Source organism: Triturus cristatus, chromosome 6 (genome assembly GCF_964204655.1).
Source record: "Triturus cristatus chromosome 6, aTriCri1.1, whole genome shotgun sequence".
Classification (NCBI taxonomy): Eukaryota; Metazoa; Chordata; class Amphibia; order Caudata; family Salamandridae; genus Triturus; species Triturus cristatus.
The window spans coordinates 1,768,875,631-1,768,892,767 of record NC_140589.1 but is presented as its reverse complement, the minus strand read 5'-3'; the positions used below and the strand labels follow the sequence as shown (position 1 = coordinate 1,768,892,767).

The following is a 17,137-nucleotide window of genomic DNA, read 5'->3' as shown; positions in this document are numbered from 1 at the left end:
CTTTGTTGCCTTTTAATTCTGCAGCACATGTGAGGTGTCACTTCCTTTTTTTGCGTGCAGCATGGACAAAGTACAGATTGATTTATCTTAATTAGTGTCCGTCCGGTCCTCGCACTGTGATTGAGGAAAAATTTCTTCTATTTCTTGGCATTTTTATACATCAAGAACTGGACCTGACTCAAAGGTATTCGAGCACTTTACACGAGCACCAGTTACATTACACAAGTTAACATTCATGGTTTTTAGACATGGGGAGATTAAGTGATTTGCCTCATATCACAGGATATCGCGCCAATGCCGAGAATTTAATCTGGTTCCGCAGTTCCAAAGCCCGCAGAGCTCTGGCCGGATGTAGATCCACATCCTTCTTCCCCCCTCCCACCCACTCCCGCTCTAGTTTGCTTCTTAGGACTGCTTGCATTAGGTTAGGAAACAAGCACTGGCAAAGCCAAGAGGTCGCATCCATGTGAGATCTATTGGCTTTGTCAATGGTTTTTAGCCGTGTTGAAGAGCAGTACCTGCTATGCAGCATGTCTAAAATTGTAAATAAAAAAAAAAAGGCGCTATGAAGCAGTCAATGCTGGCTGTGTCATAGCAACTTTTTTTTTTTTACTTTAAAAAATGATGAACAGCACACACAGCTGTACAACATGGCTCGAAATACAAACCATTGGCTTATTCAATGTATCTTTGCCATGTTGTACAATTGAGTGGCTGCTTTGTAGAATGGTTGAAAGTAAAATGTTCAAACATTAATGTAATCCCAGAGTATTTTGGTGCATGCACTATTCTAATTCAGATATTTTTTCCAGTCGCCGTGGTCAGCATTATTGAGTCACAGCAGCTCGGTTGGTTGAAGTCCTTTTAGACATACATCAGCGATAATATTTAATGTTTCAACCCATTCATATGTAATACATCGACTGAATTCAAATACCGCAATCAACCTATTGATATTGGACCAACTAGGTAAACCTTCTCTACTCTTAAATCCACTAGTTAAACATTGGAATACCTAACAGCATCAGTTATAGCAGAACCCAAGTGACTCAAGACCCTCACAGACTTGTATCACCAACACAGCGCCATATGGGCCTTTGTTCCTTTTGTTAAAGAGTAATACAAGATAGCCAACCCGTTCAGGGTGATATAGTCCCTCTTCTATTTTCATAGTGTTTCATGCGGCTCCAAGAGGGCCTGCCTCCCTCATAGGTCGTGATATATTTCCTCCCCTCGGAACGACTTGAGCAAGTGCTCCAGTGGACTCTACAAGGGGGTCCAAGTCCCCTCCTCACCCCTACTGTCTGCTTCTTTGTTCCACAACCACCCACTTCCTGAAACTTCTGTCATTGATTGAGCGTTAACTCTTCGGTATAGTCGGGTTCTGTGGGCCTCCTCATAGGTCTTGCCTTTACCACTTCTTTACCCATTCATGCTTGTTCTCGGTGTTCACTCATCTGTCTTTGGCGCACATGTGCTTTTGCTGCTCAGGGATTTCCCAGGCTCTCGACCACACAACACCCCACGCCTGAACCCAGCATCTAGTCTTCTATTTAGAAACTCTGGTTCTCCAGGCCTCAATCACGGTCCTGCACACTCAATGAGCTAAGCAGCTACTGTTTGAGTGACGTTTTACTCTTCTGGATCCTTAATCATTGGTGCATCACTAACTTCCTGCTCTACCGTCACCTTCGTGGCCAGACTCCAAACGCATCAGCCATGGACCTCTCTACATCAAACAAAGCACCGACGGTCAACTCATTGGCAATGGGTTGTTCCGAGGAGAACTCAATAAGCTCTCCCCCGGGGGGAGGAGCCTAGCGCGCAACCAAGATGGCCGCGTAGGCACAGGGCTCCCGAGGGCCTCCACAACCTCTCACGTCTATCCTGAACATATCCTGATTCTATTGACGGGCTTCTAAAGGCCAACCTATGCGGAGGTGATACCCGTTGTCCAAATTCAAATCGGACTTCAGGAACCGGGATAGCATCGATTTCAAGTCTGCGGCCTACTCCTGACCTTGCCCCGGATTCGAGTTGGCATGGTGCCCGGGTAGAAAGTGAACAACAACGGCCTGCAGGACCCGGGCCGGCGCGCACCCCCTACTTTCACTTTCGGGTCTCCTCGCTGAGACTGACGGAGGGACCCCGGATTGTCAGCATACATTGATTGTGGGAAGATCGGGTCCCCTGCCTGAATCTTGGACCCTAGTCTGGACCGCCTTTCGTGATCGCCGAGGCTCCCTAGATCGGCTCTCCGAGGGTCACTAATCGTGTTGGTGGACGATAACCTTGGCGACCATCAGACAATGGCGGCTAGATTGGACAGCGACAAGCAAAAATCCAAGACGACTAGGCGGGGAGCTCATACCCAAGCTAATAACATGGACCGCTATACCCAGCCAAAAGGATCTCCTAGTGGCCTGCATAAGTCACCGGAGAGATCCAAGGATGGCCCGGGATCGTCTACGGAGTTAACATTGCAGGACGTCATGGGCGCCATCGATGAGATGAAAGCAGCAGTCGGCCAGCAATTCGACACCTTGGCCCATAAATTGGACACGGTTTTGATCGACGTTAAACTTGTCAGAGCGGACCTTTCACAAACGAATGAGAAGGTCAAATCCTTGGGTCTGACAACGTCGAGTCTGGCAACGGACGTGTCTGACCTCCAAACCGAGGTTCGCAAGCTGCGGACGTCCAATGATTTGTCTGTCCGTCGGCTGGAGGATTTTGAAAGTAGGGCTCGGCGGAATAATGTGCGCATAATTGGGGTACCGGAGAAATCGGAGGTCCCTGCGGCTGACCTCTTCGTGGAAGACCTCGTGATCAACCAGCTCGCACCCAAGGGACTGAGTAAATTCTTTGCGGTCGAGCGGGCCCATAGAGTTCCGGGTGGTAAGCCGAAAACGGGCGCTCCCCCACGGCCACTCATTGCCAGAATTTTTCATTTCAGGGACAGAGACGCTATCCTGCAGGCCTCGAGGGTGAGTGGGCCTACGAAGTTTGAGAACACTAATATAAGTTTCTACCCGGACTTTACACAAATCGGTCCAAAAGCAGCGACAGGGGTTCATGGGTGTTAAACGGCGACTGAGAGACATGGACCTGAAATATGCGATGCTCCTTCCGGCCAGGTTGCGAGTTGAGTTTGAGGATCGGACATATTTTTTCGATCGGCCGGAGGAGGTAGGAGATTGGCTTGATACCCTGCCCCAGCTACGAAGTCGAGAGGGACCGACCGAGGAGAACGGAGTGGGCCTGGCTGGACAGGAATAGACTTTGGTTCCCGGTGACTGAACATTGGGATGACACTTCCATATTTTGTTTCGATGTTTTTACTCAGTGCCTTATCCTTAAATGCCCGGGGTTGTGGGGTGCTCAGTGAGGCTCTTTCCTCCTCTGGGGTTCCCCCTTTTTGTAGCTTAGTTAATGCTAGGGCGACAGGCACACTGCAAGTTGGGGGGGCTACATGGGCTCACGCAGGGGTGCAGGGAGGGGGGGAGTTGTAACGGGAATGTTGGAGGGGAGGGGGGGAGTTGGGGACTGTTTGAATGTTCTACAAGGCAACGTAACGCTATACGACTGGTGGTCGGGTTCGTGTACTCTGGGGGGGGGCGGAGCTGTGCGCGGGGTTGGGATGGGGGGTAGGGGATTAAGAGTACTTTCGTGGAATGGCTTGGGGGATAGGATTAAACGTGGAGTAGTGCTGCAGTTCTTGAAACGGCTGTCGCCAGACATTGTCTTTCTGCAGGAAACGCATCTCATTGGGAATTCTTGCCATGCTATGAATAGGCGGGGGTACCGTCTTGTTGCTCATTCTGGTTTCACTTCTGGCTCGCGGGGGGTGGGCATCTTGATTAGAACCTCTCTCCCGTTGGAGGTAGACGACGTGATTCATGATGCTAGAGGGCGGTATGCTGCACTTGTAGGCCGATGGGAGGGCAGAACCGTATCGCTTGTTTCTGTATATGTCCCACCGGGGTTGCAGGCCATAACTTTCGCTGATTTGGTGCGAATGGTCTTGGGGCTCCCGGGGGGTGTTCTGGTGATGGGGGGCGATTTTAATTCTGTCATATCCGGTAGGGCGGATCGTCACCCTCCCAGGGACCTCCCGGGGGCACAGGCCTGGCTGAGTGGGTTTATAGATGCCCTCGGGCTGATGGATTGCTGGAGACTGATGCACTCGGGGCAGGCGCAATACACTTTCCACTCCGGGGCTCATGGCAGTTTATCAAGACTTGACTATGTCCTTATGCCGGCGGCCCAAGCTGTGATGATTAGGGAAGTAAGACATCTGGCCCGGGGTATTTCTGATCATTCCCCACTGCTGTTGCACATTGAGGTCGTCCTGAGGTCGGCTGAGGGGAGGGTAGCACCGATTAATCCCTGGTACCTGCGTAATCCCTGGTACCTGCGTAATCCTAAAATCCGGGCGGACCTGGTCAAGTCCCTTGAGCGCTATTTCAATGAAAATGTGGGGTCAGTGTCATCTGCTGTCTCGTTGTGGGAAGCCTTCAAAACAGTGATCCGTGGGCAAGCACTTTCTCCAATTTCCCACTCCAAGAAAAGCAAGACTGAAGAGGTGGTTCGCCTTGAAAACGAAATAGCCAAGTTGGAGGGGGACCTGGAGATGGGTGTTACGAATGATAAGTTGCATGTTCTCAGTCTCAAGCAGCTTGACTATAAAGCGTTGGTTACTGATGCTGCCAGAGTGATGAGTAGGGAGCTACAAGGGCGCTTATACGATGTGGGGGATAAGGCTGGAAAATTGATTGCATGGTTGGACGAGAAGGAGAGAGCGAGTCGAGTGGTGCCGGTTATTGAGAGAACAGATGGCGTGCGTGTGACTGACCCTGTGGAAATTGTTGACTGTTTCGCGACTTATTTTCGCGAGGTGTATTCTCCAGTCTCGGATGGCCTGGAGGATGACTCATCTGTTGCTGAGAGATATTGCGTTGCCGTCTTTGTCAGAGGCAGACAGGGTACTGATGGATGCGACGTTGTCGCCTGATGAGATTGCTTTGGCTATTCGCTCGGTCGCTTCTGGCAAGGCCATGGGTCCCAACGGCCTTCCCATTGAACTGTATAAGCTGCGCCCGGACAAGATGGCGCCTCATCTCTGCGACATGTTCCTTGAGGCACGTGACGTGGGCTCCCTCCCCTATGATCAGCGCCTCGCTACAATAGTCGTGATTCACAAGGAGGGGAAGCCACGGGATCGGTGTATTTCTTACAGGCCCATCTCATTGTTAAATGCTGAGCCTAAAATTCTGGCTAAGGTTTTGGCTAATCGTCTGGTTAGGGTCGTTGGCGACTTGATCCATCCGGACCAGTCCGGTTTCATACCCCACCGTAATACGGCTCCGAACCTGAGACGTCTTCATGGAGTGCTCGCCAGAGCGGCGTAAATACGTGAACCGGCCGTTTTGGCGTCCTTGGATGCCACAATGGCATTTGATACCCTAGAATAGCCGTATCTTTGGGCGGCGCTCGCGAAATTTGGTTTTGGCCCCGGGTTTATCGGTTGGGTGAAGTTGCTGTATGAGGAACCGTTGGCTAAGGTAGTGGTGAATGGCAGAGCGTCGGCACCCTTCGAGTTGGGAAGAGGCACGCGGCAGGGTTGTCCATTGTCGCCCCTTCTCTTCGCACTTGCATTGGAGCCTCTTGCTGCCTGGTTACGATGGGAGCCCTCATTGCGCGGCATTAGGTGGACGCCTGAATTTGAGGACCGCATCTCTCTTTATGCGGACGACATTCTCCTGTACCTCACATTTCCTCGGCAGTCTTTGATTGTACTAGTCGATGTTCTGACCTCATTTGGTCGTAACTCCGGTTTGGTCATCAACTGGGCCAAGTCATGAGTCTATGTTCTCTCCGGGGATGCTCCTCTCCTCCCGCGTGGCTGCCCTATCCAGATTTCGCAGTCTGGGTTTAAATACCTGGGGGTATTCATATCCTTAGACCCTGTGGCCCGTTATGAGCGGAACTTACTCCCCCCACTCCAACGACTGAGGGCCGACGTCTCGAGGTGGCGACGGCTCCCGCTTTCGCCGCTCGGACGCGCGGCGTCGTTTAAAATGATGTCGCTACCACGATTCCTATATGCACTGCAAAATACACTCGACGTCATACCGGCCCGCTACTTCCGTGAGGTAGAGAGCTTGCAGAGGCAGTTGTTTTGGGACGGGCGATCGCGAATCGCTCTTGCAAAATTGACACTCCCTTGGTATGATGGGGGTATTGCACTCCCCGATATCAAGCGATACTATTGGGCGTCCCAATTGGCGGCGGTGAACCACGGGATGTACGGACCGGCCCTGAACCCGGCGTTCGAGATGGATAAAATGCTATTGCCTGGGGGGGATTATAATAGAGCACTCTATTCGAAGTCACCTGGTGTGCAGTTGACCGGCCCAACCAAGATAGCGGTACGTGTGTGGCATTCTGCTAATGCCGCGATGGGTTGGAAGGACCGCCTGACTCGAGCGACCCCACTGTATGCTTCAGAAGGGCTGGGCTGTTTGTGGAGAACTAAAGGATTTGAGAAATGGGATATGATTGGCATATGTAAGGTGAGTTATCTCTGGGTGAAAGGGGAGTTTAAAACGTTTGAAATGCTGAAAGCGGAATATAAGCTGAGCGATAGGGAGTACTTCCGGTATGCTCAGGTCCGTCATGCGTTGTGCTCGGTTTTCCCCGATGCTACTGCTATCCCGGAAAATTCCCCACTGGAGGACAGGGTGCTCGATGGCTACGTGCCTGACAGCACAATCTCCTTGATCTATAAAAAACTTATCAACGACCGGGCAGACCTGTTGACCCACTTGAGGGAGATCTGGGTGGCTGACGGTTTGGAATAAGATGATGAGGACTGGGTCTCGGCAATAGCCTCCCCGAGGGAGGTGGCAATTCCGGCCCGCCTTCGGTTCGTACAACTAAAGATACTCCATAGAGTGTATGTCACTGGTCCCCGCCTGATGCGCATGGGTTTCTCCGTGGATGGGATGTGTAAGCGTGGCTGTGGTTCACTGGGTACTTTCCTTCACGTTATATGGGAATGTCCTGAGGTGGCTCGCTTTTGGCGTCGGGTGCATGCTGTAATGGAAGAGGTCACTCATGTTGCTCTGCTTCCAGAAGCTAGGAGATGCCTGCTGAATGAGTGGGAGCCCAACGATTATAATGTGGCGCAGACGCAGTGGGCGACTTTGGGAAATATGGTGGCTAAACGAAACATCGCACAGTTGTGGGGTTCCCAGAGGTCGCCCACGGTCTCGGTGTGGAAGGAGAGTATGGATTGGTGCATGTTTCGAGAAAAGACGGTGTATGTAGCGAGAGGTAAGCCTAGGAAATGGACTGGGGTGTGGGGTCCGTGGAATACTTATCGCGGAGACATCTGTGCCCCTCCACTGGCTATTGTATCGGATGTCCCTTTGTCCCCCTAGCTGACCATTCCTCATCCGTTCGGTTATGAGTAGGTTACAGTTTGATTTTTCTTCTGTTCCCAGGCCCCCCCTCCCTTCTCTGCAGTAGGTCATTGATTTCCTACCCCGGGGAGCGCGTCCCGATATTCACACTGCCTATTGCCTTGTTTGTGTGTAATGTCTATCAGTTTTAAATCGAAAATTGAAACCGTATTTAATATTGTCACTCAACCACTGCTTCTGCCTTCATTGGGAGTAATGATGGACTGACGGGATCATCGGATTGACCAATCTGTATAACGGTGGAATGATACGTCTCATGCTAATTAGTGGCCGGCCCAAGGGGTTGTAGGCCCATGTCTGTAACTCTCTGAAGTCAAATAAAGGTTTCTTTAAAAAATAAAAATAAAAAAAATAAAAATAAGCTCTCCCCATACTCTCCAACCTTGCTCATTCCTTTCAAACTGAAGTCCCTTCTCAGCCTGCCCTCTTCATGCATAGACCTGCACAGTCAGCACATTAGTAACATGATGCTAGCGACACAATGCCCTATTCTTGTCAGCCTCTTGCAGCTCTCCACTGGCATACGAGAGCTTGCCCTGCATGCATACAAGGCATTCCCTGAGTAGCCACATACGCATCCTGACCAAGCAATCCCTTCTCTTTGGGAGATATTTGCCCTTTTCCCTGAGCCATGAAGCAACAAGCACTCAGAGAGCCCAGATATGTTGTAACGCACTACAGAAGGCTAAGATCATGTTCATATGTACACACCCAGGCAGCCCACACGCACAGATGGCCACACCAGCAGTAAAAGCAAGCTATATCATACGTATAACATAAGGTAGCGTGCAGAATGGCCGAGTCCACCATTGTGTACGTCCTCCTATCCAGACTGCTCTATTTGTTCCAGCTTCTGATTTGAACTAGAACCGTACTTGGTCTTGGTTGGAAAGTTTCACAAACACAAGTGTACCTCCCATTGTGCTTTTGTTAGGCTGGGGCCATTGTGTGGACCTGTACGTCATGTCGAAGTGACCCGCGACAGAGCAAAGCACACACAGGCACTAGGAGGGGAACAAAGAGCAGGGAAGCCAGGTGCCGACAGGTAAGTACACTGATGCTCGACGAGCAGCTGTCTGGCGGAGCTTCCGTAAGCTCACTGCAGGCCAGGGCCAACAATAAAGAGCACTCAAAAGAGTTTAACAAACACTGCTTTTCACATTCAAAAGAGTCAAGGTTACCTGCAAACTTGTCTTTAACATTCTCATCCATTGACCAGAAGCAGTGATCGTAGGCAAACACCTGTCAGAAAAGAAACAAGTGAGTAACAGCGTGAGTACACGTTAGAGTAGGGCCTGCAGCTTCCTTTAAAGAATCTGAAACTAGAGCTCAAGATTAGTTTCACAAAACTGGAGTAAGACTCTGAGAAATATCTCCCAGACTAGAGACTCTGAGACAAATAGAAAGAAAAGCACAAGCCCAAGAAACAAGCAATCCGCTCCAACCACATGCGCAGACAACGGATACTTAACACGACAACATTTGGTTTTTTGAGGAAATACACTTGTTTTCACATGCATTGCAATCAACATTTATCCTGTACAGTCTTCAAAGTTAATGATGATTTCAATGTAGCCCGGTTTGTGGCTGACCCCTTCCAAAGTCTACCACAGAACAAATACCTGGCAGCATTTCTAGTCACTGTGCCCTTTCTTTCCATAGGTAAGAAGCACATGTACAAAAGCCACAGCCAACGCTCCTTCCAAGATGCAGAGTCCACGTCACAGTTTTCACATTCTCCACCATAGCGACTAAACTCCCCATGTACCCAGCCTATAATGTCCCTTGACCAAAGTGTTACTTACATCGGATTCAAAATATCCCTTGCACCCTGTATATAATCCACCTTGTGCCAGCAGCCAAAAAGACAACTAGACAATGTTGCAAGCCCTAAATGCACTCTATGGCTGCACCTGGTACAAACTGCAGTTTGCAACTGCATGGGGTATAAAACATAGCTTGCAGGTGCATGGGGTATAAAACATAGCTTGCAGCTGCCTGGGGTATAAAACATAGCTTGCAGTTGCGTGGGGTATAAAACATAGCTTGCAGCTGCCTGGGGTATAAAACATAGCTTGCAGTTGCGTGGGGTATAAAACATAGCTTGCAGCTGCCTGGGGTAGAAAACGTAGCTTGCAGCAGCGTGCGGTATAAAACGAAACTTGCAGCAGCGTGCGGTATAAAACCTATATTGAAACTGTGTGGGGTATAAAACGTTGCTTTCAGCTATATAGGCTATAAAATGTTGCTTGCAGTTGCATGGGGTATACAATGTAGCTTGAAGCTGTGTGGGCTATATAACGTAGCTTGCAGCTTTGTGTTCTCTAAAGTATAGCTTGCAGCTGCGGGGTATAAAATGTAGCGTGCAGCTGCGTGGGATATCAAACGTAGCGTGCAGCTGCGTGGGATATCAAACGTAGCTTGCAGTTGTGTGGGATATGAAACATAGCTTGCAGCTGTGTGGGATATAAAACGTAGCTTGCAGCTGTTTGGGGTATAAACCTAGTTTACAACTGCATGGGGTATAAAACGTAGCTTGCAGCTGTGTGGGGTATAATAGGTTGCGTGCAGCTGCATGGGGAATAAAACATTGTTTACAGCTGTGTGGGGTATAAAACATTGCTTACAGTTGTGTGGGGTATAAAACCTAGTTTGGAGCTGCATGAGGTATAAAACACGGTTTACAACTGTGTGAGGTATAAAACATTGCTTGCAGTTGCGTTGGGCATTAAACCTAGTTTTCATCTGCGGGGGTATAAAACGTAGCTTGCGTCTGCGGGAATATGAAACGTAGCTTACATCTGTGTGGGATATCAAACGTAGCTTCCCTTGCAGCTGTGTGAGATATAAAACGTAGCTTGCAGCTGCATGGGTATAAAACGTAGCTTGAATCTGTGTGAGATATCAAACGTGCTTGCATCTGTGCGAGATATAAAACGTAGCTTGCAGCTGCATGGGTATAAAACGTAGCTTGCATCTGTGTGAGATATCAAACGTGCTTGCATCTGTGTGGGATATCAAACGTAGCTTGCATCTGTGTGAGATATCAAACGTAGCTTGCATCTGTGTGAGATATAAAACGTAGCTTGCATCTGTGTGGGATATAAAACGTAGCTTGCAGCTGCATGGGTATAAAACGTAGCTTGCATCTGTATGAGATATCAAACGTGCTTGCATCTGTGTGAGATATAAAACGTAGCTTGCAGCTGCATGGGTATAAAACGTAGCGTGCATCTGTGTGTGATAAAAGGTAGCTTGCAGCTGCATGGGATATAAAACGTAGCTTGCACCTGTGTGGGATATAAAACGTAACTTGCATCTGCGTGGGACATAAAACGTAGCTTGCATCTTTGTGGGATATAAAACGTAGCTTGCATCTGTGTGGGATATAAAACGTAGCTTGCATCTGTGTGGGATATAAAACGTAGCTTGCATCTGTGTGGGGTATATAATGTAGCTTGCAGCTGTGTGGGGTATATAATGTAGCTTGCAGCTGTGTTTGGTATGAAATGTAGCTTGCAGCTGCATGGGGTATAAAATGTAGCTTGCAGCTGTGTTGGGTATGAAATATAACTTGCAGGTGGATGAAGAGAACGGGCAATGAGGACATAAAATCGAGGGGACTTCAAGGGGTCATGATCACATGGTCATGCTATTGGTGAAGTGCAGCGACTCACTGTAAGAGTACGCTATATGTATGTGGTAGGCCACAACGGCAGTAATACTGCAAACCAAGAAAGACCTCCAGGTTCTAATATACAGAGGGAAATGACAGACTAGATTGGCATGGTGACAGATTATAGTTAATGGAACTTTCTACACCTTCATTTATAAAGGTTAGTCGTTGGCAATGAGATCAAAGCTATTGCTTTTGAGCTCAACCAAGACTATCAGCTGTGTTTCAAATATGTTCACCCTCGACTGTGCCACAGCACCGACAGCTCTCACCTGTGCTACTGCCATGCCAGCTCTCAACGGTGTCACTATCATGCTCAAACAAGCAGGGCCACTGCCATGTTCACACTTAGATTTACCACTACCATGCCCACCGCCTGCTGTGCCGCAGCCATGCAAGCTCTCAGCTGTGCCACGGCCTTGCTTACCACTAGCGGTGCCACTGCTGAACCAGCTTCTGACAGTATCACCTCCTTGGGGGTTTAAAACAGAGCTTTCAGTTGCACCCAACCCAAAGCCCCTAAACCCCTCTCTCCAGTTCAATCCTGTACAAAATGAACCTTGAAGTTGAACTCCTTGAATCAGCTGTTCATAATCCTGAAGCCCAGCCTACTGCGCCATTTAGAGATTGCTTTCTTGGTTTAGCTAGGAGGAAACTGATAGAATCTAGCTCTAATCACTAATCTCTTGCTAGAATCTAGCTCTAATCACTAATCTCATGCTTTGCGGTTCTTCTGATCTTGGATACCAAAAAGGGAGACACACCAGAAGCGTCCTGGTCTTTACCTGGCATGGAGAACCACAGGGATGTCAGAAGCACCGAGGACAGTTTCTTTTAAATGCCAGCATTCCTCTAGAGTAAGTATTACATTCATTTTTCTGTTTGGGGTAGCTGAATCCCTGTCCTAGGCAAAGCAAGGTCATGGAGGGTTCAGAAAAGATGAGTTTGGAATTTTCTTCTGAAGTTAAGGGGGTGATTTCGTTGTAGATGGTCATAAAAAGTGTCTCAGCCAAGAAGGCCAGATCCAACCGACTGGCTTTCATGGTCCAATGCGCACCGATAGATGCCCCTTCTTGGAATTAAGCTGGACTTACTCACTGACCGAAAACTCCTCTTTAGGAGAAACTGGTGTGATGCTACTGCAGACCTGGAGATGCACCCTGGAATGTTTTTGATAAGAATGTGGTAATATGCATGCCAAAAACCCACCAGACTCAAACAGTCTCTTATTTGCACAGCTGCGATAATGCAAGACATATTTACATTATTAGCACTGTGCATTTACAAATGTTTTCAAGAAGTAGAGCTGGTCAGAGATCTAAGAGGTACTTGGTCTTTTGGGAACAATGAAGTAGCACAGATATGATCACTTCCTCTAAGCGGTCTTTGAGCAGGAGTTACATTTCCTGACACAAGTGTAGAAGAAACTTTGAAACATAAATTTTGGAACAAATGAAGAATGGGTCAAGGGCGAGGAGAGAGATTCCTCATTGATAGTATGAAGACGCGAACTCTAGTTGAAATAATTGGCCACTGCCTCCTATGGTAAACGTTTACCATGAAACATTTTGCCCGCGGGGAATCACAACGCGGTCGTTACAACGATCGCGTTGTGATTCCGCATACCATTACTCCGCAAGTCGGAACAACGAGTTTCCCTACTGTCCGCACAGACTGGAGTTGGAATAGTAAATGAAACTATTCCAACATCCAGCGCCCCCCCTCCGCAAGTCGTTGTTCCGACTTGCGGAGTAATGGTATGCAGAATCACAACGCGGTCGTTATAACGACCGCGTTGTGATTCCCTGCGGGCAAAAAGACTGCGGGATTACGACACATATTCCCTCCTAGTGGTGGAAAATGATTATTCAATCAGCGTTAATCTGCTTCCTTGGATGCATGGTGAAAGCAAGTGGAAGGGTTTTGGGCTTTGAATGAAGCCGCTTTGTCAATGGTGGTAGACTTAAAGCTTTCAAAACCAGGGAGATTTCAGATCTCAAGGCAGGTATACTGGAGATGCTTGACGGCTTGAATGACTGGTGCTTAAAGATTGAGATGTCTTAGAAAAAAATGCTAAGTGAGAAAATATAGGATTACCAATAAACTTTATCCAGCATACCACGATGCAAAAATTAGGCTCTCGAACACGCATTTCTGCATTTGTAGAACACACAGGCCATCAACACAAGAAGCACCATCAATCATATCCTAAGCAATTTGTGGCTGCTGCATCATAGCTTCTTTGCCTTCAGCGTGCAATAAACATACCTCCAAAGTAATCTCGGGAATGTAACTGCAAATGAGTCAAACGCTTCTTTGCAAATTTCAGCAAACAATTCTATATGAAAACGTTATGTGATAGAGAGAACCCTACCTCGAAGGACTTCTCCCCTTGGACTCCCAAGCATTTGATTATTTGCCCAGACCAGAAGAGAATAAATATATAACTCTGATAGGCATCATTCATTTATAAGTTACCTTGGGTCCTGGAACATGAGAGTACTGATTTCTTTGGTAATGCAGCAAGTGGCCTACTTTACACTTTAATATTGCACTGTAACTTGTTTTGTTCATTTATGTGCACAGTACTATAAGATACTCTTCAATTAGTATTGAAGGCTTTTAACAGCTGTTTTTTGTTCTTGTCATTGTTACTTCTTATTTGCTCTTCGTGTGTCACACAACTCATCTTAAACAATATAAAAATAGTCTAGATCTTAAACTGAATAAAGGTACCGTAGATCTTCAAAGAGAATAAAGTTAGTCTAGATCTTAAACAGCATAAAGGTAGACCAGATCCTAAACAGAATAAAGTTAGTCTAGACCTTAAACAGGATAAAGGTAGTCTAGATCTTAAACAGAATAAAGGTAGTGCAGATCTTAAAAAGAATAAAGATAGGCTAGATCTTAAACAGAATAAAGTTAGTCTAGATCTTAAACTGAATAAAGATAGTCTAGATCTTAAAATGAATAAAGATAGTCTAGATCTTAAACAGAATAGAGTTAGTGCAGATCTTAAACTGAATAAAGGTAGTGCAGATCTTAAACAAAATAAAGGTCAGTCTAGACCTTAAACAGCATAAAGTTAGCCTAGACCTTAAACAGCATAAAGCTAGCCCAGATCTTAAACAGAATAAAGATAGTCTAGATCTTAAACAGAATACATTTAGTCTAGACCTTAAACAGCATAAAGCTAGCCCAGATCTTAAACAGATTAAAGTTAGTACAGATCTTAAACAGAATAAAGTTAGTATAGATCTTAAACAGAATAAAGGTAGTCTAGATCTTAAACAGAATAAAGGTAGTCCAGATCTTGAACAGAATAAAGACAGTCTAGATCTAAAACAGAATAAAGGTAGTCTAGACCTTAAACAGGATAAAAACAGTCTAGAAAAAGTAATTTAGTGCGTAAGTTACAGCTAGCATGATGTCTTCATAGACGAGTGATGGTAAAGATGGTGTGGTTTACTAATAAATTAGCTGAATCACGTCATTGTCAAGCTTATGATACTTTTACTACAATAAATTGTGGATTTTGAAAGTATGTCAAAACCAATAAAGAACTATTTATTCCTTTTTTTTTTATTTAGGAGGATAACAACATAGAAAGGCAAAGTTAAGAGCAATCTGATCTTTAATGAGCAAGCATGTATAATAATTCGCAAAGGAAAATAAAACATTCACTTTATAACTGAAAGTAAGAAAAAATATCACCATTTTTGTGGAAAAAAAATCAAACCTAGACTTCCCCCTCAGCTATAGCCTGTTTTGGGTGGAACCCCAAGAAATTCCTGTCACCACTGCCCGAAAAAAGGAGACATTCATTCTGCCAAGAACAAGTAAGCATTAATCATGCAAATGCAATTACATTAATGATCAAATATACTCGGGCAATACAGATGTCTAAGAAAAGCTGGACATGGTTGATAGCTGGAATGGCAGATCAGATTAACTCAATAAAATAAACCATCCAAACTTTTTTTTTTTTTTAAAACATGCATGTGGTGATCAAGTGAGAATGATCTGCTTCGATCCTTTGAAACTAGAACAAGTTAAGGAGTCTTTGTTTCCTCATTTAGAGAGACAAACAAGTTATTCACATTCGGTAATGCTTTTCCTGGTGGATACTCTAACAGCAGATTGCTCACTGTTAGAATAGTCTCCAAGTGCCAGACTGGTTCCAGAAGATTTCATAACAGTGCTCCTGCACACAGCTAGGTGGCTCCATGCGGCTCAGAGTAGACTTTGTTTGACCCTGAAGTGAAAAAGCAAAGCTGAATACAAGCGCCACCTCTATGTGCGGACATCAGTTTTTTGTTTGATCCTTTCTGAGCCCTCAGACAGCGAGAACAAAACAATTGGATGTACCAGTGGTCAGATCACTATTTTGGGGCATTCTTAGGTAGTAAACAGAGGCATGAGGACAAAACTTCAAAAGGCAGCAGAGCTGCTTGTATTGAAATATCAGGATCATAGATGAATGCCTTGCACCCACTGAGACGGAAGAAAAGCCTTGAAATGCACTGTATGTAAGAGCTCCTAAAAAAAGGAGCCTCTGTGAAGGAGTCAGGAGTGACTTTGGCTCATTGATCGAGAACTCAAACTATGTCAAGAGGTCGCTCGTCATCTGGAAGTGGTTTAAGACTTACTGTGGTGAGCCCGCATTCAAAAGCCTGTAGTCAAGGTAGGGAAAAACTGGTATCCTGAACCTGCAAAGATGGACAGCAATCACCGCCATCAATTTTGTGAACACTTGAGAGGCCAAAGGGGAGCACGGCACACTGAAAATGCTCCTGGCCACCCATGAACCACAGGAAATGTCTATGGGACTGCAGGACGGACACATGAAAGTACATGTCCTGCAGTTCCTAGTTTACAATCAGGTCGCCTAGATCCAAGGCAGACAGAAACTGGGCCAGTGTTCGCATTTCAAATTTGTTCTTCCATGGAAAAGCATCCATAGGGATAAGATCTATAACAGGGTGCAGGCCTCCGTCCTCCAGCACAGGGAAACAGCAGGAGTAATTGCCCATCCCTATTTCTCGATGGCCTGTTTCAGCAGTAAGGCTCAGCTCTTGGAGTAAGAGAGATAGGTGCTGCTCTGAAAGCCATTCTGATGTGGGTGGAAGCAGAAAGGTATAGCTCTGCTGAACGATCTGGAGGACCCATCTGTCGGATGTGACAGATTGTCACCCTGGGAGAAAATGTCCAATCCTGCCTCCCATTGGGTGGTTGTAAGCTGCTAAGGATGAACTTAACTGATTTGAAGGCTGATGATGCAGGGTAGGGGAGCTAGAAAGATCAGTGCCTCCGGTGTCCTGCAGCTCGACAGCAACTAGAGGACTGGGGTAACTGCAGCGGGTGAGTTCGGGGCCTGGAGTTTCCTACATGCCAAACTTCTGGTGTAGCATGAGAAGGGCTGGAACATCAGAGACACCTGTCTGGCAGAGGACGGAAGATCCAAAGAACGCACTGTGTCCAGGCTTTCCTTGAAGTTCTCCCAGGCAGAATCTGTTTTTTTCCAAATATGTATGATCCATCAAAAGTCATACCCATAAAGGATGCCCACACATCTTCAATAAAACATGTGGGTTGCATCCACACAAGGCAGCAGAGCAGCAGACTACCCTCCCCAAGCAATTTGTTGTATTTATACCAGCCTGAATCACTTTAACTACATCCTGACCATCTTGAATGGTTTGAACAAAGGAGGCTTTAAACTCCTCTCAGACCAGAGGCAAGATTTCGCTGGCGATGACCCAGAGGGCATACGTGTAATGGTCTAGCAGCCAAACTGCGTTGGCCCACCTCAGGGCTTGGCTGGCCGAAGATAGCATCCCCATCATCACCATTGTAGTCACCGAGTGGTGGCAAACTCTGGTCATAATTGTAAGGAAAAAGCTGTTGGGGCCTCTTAGGACAGCTCTGTGGTAGTGGGAGTGTATTGTCTAAATTGGTAAATGCAACAGTCCAT

At 46.8% G+C, this 17,137-nt stretch overlaps 1 protein-coding gene across 1 annotated transcript in view; it reads right to left on the bottom strand.

The window, feature by feature from the left end:
- Positions 1–17,137, bottom strand: part of KIF13B (kinesin family member 13B) — a 712,974-nt gene that overhangs the window by 468,517 nt on the left and 227,320 nt on the right. The window contains exon 4 of the mRNA XM_085613040.1: positions 8,669–8,729. Coding sequence (XP_085469166.1) covers positions 8,669–8,729 — 61 coding nt within the window. The remainder of the gene's footprint in view (positions 1–8,668; positions 8,730–17,137) is intronic.